The sequence below is a fragment of the Salmo trutta genome, chromosome 3, assembly GCF_901001165.1.
Source record: "Salmo trutta chromosome 3, fSalTru1.1, whole genome shotgun sequence".
In the NCBI taxonomy this organism is placed as follows: Eukaryota; Metazoa; Chordata; class Actinopteri; order Salmoniformes; family Salmonidae; genus Salmo; species Salmo trutta.
This window is the reverse complement of record NC_042959.1, coordinates 28108636-28116571: the sequence shown is the minus strand read 5'-3', so window position 1 is coordinate 28116571 and position 7936 is coordinate 28108636. Positions and strand designations below refer to the sequence as shown.

General features: G+C 46.1%; 1 protein-coding gene across 1 annotated transcript; it reads left to right on the top strand.

Moving 5' to 3' along the window:
- The first annotated feature begins 4284 nt into the window (after positions 1-4284).
- Positions 4285-6958, top strand: LOC115171720 (endonuclease domain-containing 1 protein-like). Its single transcript, XM_029728793.1, has 2 exons — positions 4285-4748; positions 6268-6958. Exons 1-2 carry the CDS (start codon positions 4461-4463, stop codon positions 6895-6897), a joined length of 918 nt encoding a protein of 305 aa, XP_029584653.1. The 5' UTR covers positions 4285-4460; the 3' UTR covers positions 6898-6958.
- Positions 6959-7936: the final 978 nt, after the last annotated feature.

Sequence of the window (7936 nt, the reverse complement as noted above, 5' to 3'; positions counted from 1 at the left end):
GTTTCATGTAGGCTCCTAGCTCCTACTTCTATACATCCTTTAAGCGTTCATGGATCTAGAAGGGACTGGATAGTTGAAATGGAGCATCTGGGCTATAGGAGTTGCCTAAATGTAATGTAACTGTAATGTAAATGTGTCCAGGGGTGAAAGTAGGTATCATTTATTACGGGTATGGGACACCCAAGTGCGTGCACACATTTGTTTTATAGCCTAGGGGTGTAATCATCTAGAATGACTTATATAGAATCCCTATTCATTTAATAAATGATATCTGGGCCTAGTAGCCTAGGCCAAATAAAGATTTGTCATGTCACCGTTAACATGCAATTCCTTTTAACATAGGCGGCTCGTGGGTTTCAAGTTTGGGGAGGCTCATTTTCACCATATAAAGACACCCTTATATCCATGCATCCTCGCATTTGCATACTTATGTAAGATAGCTTACTATGCCTAATGTGATGATTAGATTGGATAGTCATATTTCAGGCTAGTATAACTCAAAACACTCAAAAAAGACTGTTCAATGCAGTGCGCAGTGGTGTAGAGTCGGCCTAGGCTATAGCCTATCAGATATATTTCTTGTTGGCCTTTTATCTTCACATTCCATGCTATTATGCAACATTTTACATGAATGGAGACATTAGCAGAATATTTTTTAATAGCCTACTACAAACATTATACGGTAGCCTACTCTGCCGACACTGAGAAGTACAATATGACATCGAAAAACCAAACTAAACCCAGTCACTGACCCAATGATAAAGACGGTGAATATGCACACTCACTGGGGATATGTCCGATGTTCTCCACTGGTGCCAATAAGATAGGCTACTCTTTTTACAGCAATAGTAATTTACTTTCCAAACGGGTTTTCTGCAATTGTATTTTTAAATATTGCGATATGCCTGGCTGTGTCTCTTTGCTTTTTACTGACAGTCACAGCTCAACAAACTGCTATTTGGTATTTGCCTCCCGCGCTGCCCAAATTGCGGGCCCTTCTGTCTGTTGCTATGCGATTTAAAACAACCCACAGCTTTTTCTATTTATTAAAGAAGATAATGATCCTCTGTGGCCAAATCATGCTTTCTGGTATAGTAGCCTATTTTAAATGATTTTGTTTTGTGTATAGACAGGAGTAAGCTAATTAGGCTATATCATTTTGGCAGTTTTAATTCAATTACATTTACATTTACGTCATTTAGCAGACGCTCTTATCCTGAGCGACTTACAAATTGGTGCATTCACCTTATGATATCCACTGGAACAACCACTTTACAATAGTACATCTATATCTTTTTTGGGGGTGGTGGGGGGTGGTTAGAAGGATTACTTTATCCTATCCCAGGTATTCCTTAAAGAGGTGGGGTTTCAGGTGTCTCCGGAAGGTGGAGATTGACTCCGCTGTCCTGGCGTCATGAGGGAGCTTGTTCCACCATTGGGGTGCCAGAGCAGCGAACAGTTTTGACTGGGCTGAGCGGGAACTGTGCTTCCGCAGAGGTAGGGAGGCGAGCAGGCCAGAGGTGGATGAGCGCAGTGCCCTTCTTTGGGTGTAGGGACTGATCAGAGCCTGAAGGTACGGAGGTGCCGTTCCCCTCACAGCTCCATAGGCAAGCACCATGGTCTTGTAGCAGATACGAGCTTCAACTGGAAGCCAGTGGAGTGTGCGGAGGAGCGGGGTGACGTGAGAGAACTTGGGAAGGTTGAACACCAGACGGGCTGCGGCGTTCTGGATGAGTTGTAAGGGTTTAATGGCACAGGCAGGGAGCCCCGCCAGCAGCGAGTTGTAGTAATCCAGACGGGAGATGACAAGTGCCTGGATTAGGACCTGCGCCGCTTCCTGTGTAAGGCAGGGTCGTACTCTGCGAATGTTGTAGAACATGAACCTACAGGATCGGGTCACCGCCTTGATGTTAGCGGAGAACAACAGGGTGTTGTCCAGGGTCACGCCAAGGCTCTTAGCACTCTGGGAGGAGGACACAATGGAGTTGTCAACCATGATGGCGAGATCATGGAACGGGCAGTCCTTCCCCGGGAGGAAGAGCAGCTCCGTCTTGCCAAGGTTCAGCTTGAGGTGGTGATCCGTCATCCACACTGATATGTCTGATATGCAGAGATGCGATTCGCCACCTGGTTATCAGAAGGGGGAAAGGAGAAGATTAATTGTGTGTCGTCTAGCGAGAATAGGAGAGGGCCTAGAACTGAGCCCTGGGGGACACCAGTGGTGAGAGCACGTGGTGCGGAGACGGATTCTCGCCACGCCACCTGGTAGGAGCGACCTGTCAGGTAGGACGCAATCCAAGAGTGAGCCGCGCCGGAGATGCCCAACACGGAGAGGGTGGAGAGGAGGATCTGATGGTTCACAGTATCAAAGGCAGCAGATAGGTCTAGAAGGATGAGAGCAGAGGAGAGAGAGTTAGCTTTAGCAGTGCGGAGAGCCTCCGTGACACAGAGAAGAGCAGTCTCAGTTGAATGACCAGTCTTGAAACCTGACTGATTTGGATCAAGAAGGTAATTCTGAGAGAGATAGCAAGAGAGCTGGCCAAGGACGGCACGCTCAAGAGTTTTGGAGAGAAAAGAAAGAAGGGATACTGATCTGTAGTTGTTGACATCGGAGGGATCGAGTGTAGGTTTTTTGATAAGGGGTGCAACTCTCGCTCTCTTGAAGACGGAAGGGACGTAGCCAGCGGTCAAGGATGAGTTGATGAGCGAGGTGAGGTAGGGGAGAAGGTCTCCGGAAATGGTCTGGAGAAGAGAGGAGGGGATAGGGTCAAGCGGGTAGGTTGTTGGGCGGCCGGCCGTCACAAGTCGCAAGATTTCATCTGGAGAGAGAGGGGAGAAAGAGGTCAAAGCATAGGGTAGGGCAATGTGAGCAGGACCAGTGGTTTCGTTTGACTTAACAAACGAGGATCGGATGTCGTCAACCTTCTTTTCAAAATGGTTGACGAAGTCATCCGCAGAGAGGGGGAGGGGGAGGAGGATTCAGGAGGGAGGAGAAGGTGGCAAAGAGCTTCCTAGGGTTAGAGGCAGATGCTTGGAATTTAGAGTGGTAGAGTGGCTTTAGCAGCAGAAACAGAGGAAGAAAATGTAGAGGAGGGAGTGAAAAGATGCCAGGTCCGCAGGGAGGCTAGTTTTCCTCCATTTCCGCTCGGCTGCCCAGAGCCCTGTTCTGTGAGCTCGCAATGAGTCGTCAAGCCACGGAGCAGGAGGGGAGGACCGAGCCGGACGGGAGGATAGGGGACATAGAGAGTCAAAGGGAAATCTTGTCCTAGCCTTATGGACGCGCTGCCTATGCCAATGTTGCAAAAACACAACCAGTCATGTTAAAGCCTAGTCACGGACTCCTCTGACACACTCCGGGGTGAAAGTAAGCTACTACAGCCTACCAGCCTACTGACAAAATAAATATTGTGGGTACGCCGTAATGGTAAAACGTGAGCCTATTACAATTACCACAAAATCCCGAAAAAAATACATACAAGCTATTAATCATTATTATTATTTTTTCAACAGTGGACGTGTAGGCCTAACCTTCAGGCTACGTGTAGACCTAACAATCACAGATCTCATTACAATACACGTAGGTGTTTTGTAACACATTTTTCTTTCCATTCATGAAATTGCAGTTGCACAGTGCATTGTTGGGGGTTGGATGCTGGAATTATTTTGTAAGTCAACGAATGTGCGCGGGTAGTCTACAGGTGAGTGTTTAACAATCAGATATTAAACCAGGTGTTGTCCTGAGGATTGGAAAGGTTCCAGAACACTGCTTTGAAAAGCTGAGGCTGGTGATGAGTCAGCACTCTGATTAAAGGCTTTTTGAGGAAGGAGAAGGGAAACTGATTACGCATAAACACACTTGAACCTTATTAACCTATATCCATCAGTAGGATGTCAGCAGCTTTCCATTCCACCAAGGGGGAATGGGAAATACCTATGGATCTTCAAATGAAACCTGCTCTCTGCCACATTTTGGGTGCCAGTAACTCTAGTTTCACTCAGTCAGCTCAGTTTCAGTGACCTGCGTGTCGATTTAATGCAGAGGCTCTTTCAATTTCTGTTCCTATGATAACCTCTATCATGTAGTGACCATGTGTGTCCCAGAAGGGCTGTATATTTCCCAGAAGACACTATGGTCAGCACGGGGAAGTTCAGTTGCATCTCAAGGAAACAGAAGGGGAGGAGAGGTGTCAGATGAAAGTGTCACCCTCTAAGTTTCTACTCACTGGGTATAAAAGACCTTGGAAGCTAGGTTGATAGAAGACCGCTCTCCATCGATTACACAGGTGCCTCAACAGACAGTGAACAGAAGAATAGGGCTCTCTGTAGAGAATTGAACTGAACTGAGTTGGGCAGGAGTGGACTGAGCTAAACCACATTGGACGACAGTCAGTGACTAGTTTCAGCTGATAGATACACAGGCTTTTCTCTATAACACAAACAGTCCAGCGCTCAGCAGGAGGATGCCTGTCTCGTGTAGGGAGGTTCTGCTCATGCTTCTAGCCAGTCTTGGAGGTCAGGTCTGGGGGGAGGTGGGTGACTTCACCCCTTGCCTCCGTTTCTTCTACATGGAGACTCCCCCAAAAGGCATGGGGGGAGAGGGGTACCAGCCCATCTGCCAGCGCTACAGGAACCAGTACCACTTTGCCAGCCTGTACCAGCGCCAGCGCCGTGCCACCCTCTACTCTGCCTACATACTTACCCCTGGAGGAGGCAAACGGCCCAGGAACAAGTGGATGTATGAACCACAGGTGAGGAGTATTTCTCTGTGTTTAACTGTGCATTAAATTCAGGGTCTATTCCATTTTATTCTACTCAATTCAAGAAAAAATACTATTTGTGGTGTGTGTGTATAGGTGTGGATGTGGGCTTGTGTGAAGCCAGGAGTTCTTAGAAAAGTGGTTAAGCAGTGTGACTTCTCTCAATCAAAGCAATTAAAACAAAGTGATAGTTAAGTAATATGGGAAATATTCTGTTTCTGTTTCCCTTTTTAAATTGTGATTTCCAGGAACAAAAAGACTGGATCATAATTGAAGCTTGGAAGCTCTGTTTATGTTTTTATTTTCTTGTACCCAACAGCTCAGAGTAAATACCAGTGGTAGAATTGGTTATTACAATGTAATAAGCACTGTAATAAGCACTGTAAAAAGATGGGGGGAAACATGTGTAAACATATACACTACACTACCGTACACTACCGAGGCCCATTATCAGCAACCATCACTCCTGTGTTCCAATGGCATGTTGTGTTAGCTAATCCAAGTTGATCATTTTAAAAGGCTAATTGATTGTTAGAAAACCCTTTTGCAATTATGTTAGCACAGCTGAAAACTGTTGTTCTGATTAAAGAAGCAATAAAACTGGCCTTTAGACTTGTTGAGTATCTGGAGCATCAGCATTTGTGGGTTCGATTACAGGCTCAAAATGGCCAGAAACAAAGACCTTTCTTCTGAAACTTGTCAGTCTATTCTTGTTCGGAGAAATTAAGACCATTCCATGCGAGAAATTGCCAAGAAACTGAAGATCTGTTACAACGCTGTGTACTACTCCCTTCACAGAACAGTGCAAACTGGCTTTAACCAGAAAAGAAAGAGGAGTGGGAGGCCCCGGTGCACAACTGAGCAAGAGGACAAGTACATTACAATGTCTAGTTTGAGAAACAGGCACCTCACAAGACCTCAACTGGCAGCTTCATTAAATAGTACCCGCAAAACACCAGTCTCAACGTCAACAGTGAAGAGGCGACTCCAGGATGCTGGTCTCTAGGCAGAGCTGCAAAGAAAAAGCCATATCTCAGACTGGCCAATAAAAATAAAAGATTAAGATGGGCAAAAGAACACAGACACTGGACAGAGAAGCTCTGCCTAGCAGGTAAGCATCCCGGAGTCGCCTCTTCACTGTTGACATTGAGACTGGTGTTTTGTGGGTTGGATTCGCTTACACAACTTATCAACTTGGATTCGCTTACACAACGTGCCATTGGAACACAGGAGTGATGGTTGCTGATAATGGGCCTCTGTACCCATATGTAGATATTCCATTAAAATCAGACGTTTCCAGCAACAATAGTCATTTACAACATTAACAATGTCCACACTGTATTTCTGATCAATTTGATGTTATTTTAATGGACCAAAAATATGCTTTTCTTTCAAAAACAAGAACATTTCTAAGTGACTTCAAACTTTTGAATGGTAGTGTAGGTTTATCTAACTTTCTCTCTGTGTCGGTTATAGTCTCAGTGTTCCCTCTCTCTCGCTGTGTTCTTAGTTGGCGTTCTCCGGTGCCAGTCCAGAGATGCATAGTTTCCCGCGGCGTGGGCCTGTGGACCAGAATGTGGTGGAGAGCCAGGCGGTACTCCAGGACTACATCAGCTCTTCCTACACCAAGGGTCACCTCAACCCCAGCCTGCACCACCAGACCCCAGAGGACCGCCGGGCCACTTTCACCCTCACCAACGTGGTCCCTCAGCGGGCAGCCTCAAACTCTGGCCCCTGGGCTCAGCTGGAGGCTGAGGTGAGGGCCCGGATGGATAACTACTGCATTGGGCCGGCGTATGTGGTAACAGGGGCATTGTCATACCTCTCTGAGCGCTGGATGGCCAACCGGGTAGCAGTGCCAGAGTACATGTGGTCTGCCTACTGCTGTCCCTCCTACAACTCTAGTCTCCCCGCCTCACAGAGACCCTACTTCCCATCATATGCTGCTGTGGGCCGGAACGACCCCCTTAGTGGTGGAGAGATTGTGCCGGTGGACCCCCAGGCGAAGGCCTCGGTTCGGGGGTACGATGTGAGGCGGATGCCCCTGGACACCGTGGAGACTATTCTACAGCAGAGACTGGGCGTCCACATCAGCCTGTTTCACAATCAATGTCTGTGGGCAGGTGTGGTAGTTAGTTAATGGGCTGTTGTATGGGCTGTCCCTATTCACTGAAAAATAAAATCTACAGTGGAACATAGTATATTTGGTGATTTAAGATCTTTGAACTAGTTTGCAGACCAGTCATAACAGACACACAAATGCACACGTACACGCACAGACACACACAGACACACACAGACACGCACGCACGCACGCACGCACGCACACACACACACACACACACACACACACACACACACACACACACACACACACACACACACACACACACACACACACACACATACAGGGTGGGTATTGTGTTTGAGCGCCTTCCAGTGGACTGAAATAGAACAACAGTCTCAATACACTAAAGCCAAGCTCTAAAGAACAGCCAGACAGTTCATTATCCATCACAACGGATTGTGACAACCTACCCCGAAGGTTATCCACCCACACACACACACACACACACACACACACACACACACACACACACACACACACACACACACACACACACACACACACACACACACACACACAGCTTTCATTATGTTGCTATTGGAGTCAGTTAGTACATGAGTAGAATACCTTTTCACATGTACAGTATATACTATTTTATTAAAATGTCAAATATGCTGTCATCTTACTATGTATACTTTATAGAATAATACTATGAAATTGTCATTTAATGTTCGCACTGTCCATTTGTAAGGATAAGAATGTTATATTTAAGGTACTTTTCAATTAGATCCAATATACATAAATATATAATAACAATGGCATATTCCACACACTGCTAACAGATTTCTATAATTTGAACTTCCCAAACCCAAAACTGTGAAAGGAATTGTCTCCAAATACAAATGAAACCTTGCTCACGTGTTGTGCAGCATTTGTGTGTCAAGGTCACTGATAAATGCTGATCACATGAATTTTGATATGAGCTTGAGAAAGGGGGGAAAATCCTCCCATAGATAAATCTGTTGTGAATCCGGTTGTGACTGGAAAAAAATGCCATTGTCAAGGCAGCACTTCCTAAGGTTGTCAGACCAGGACTGGCACACTCGCTCAA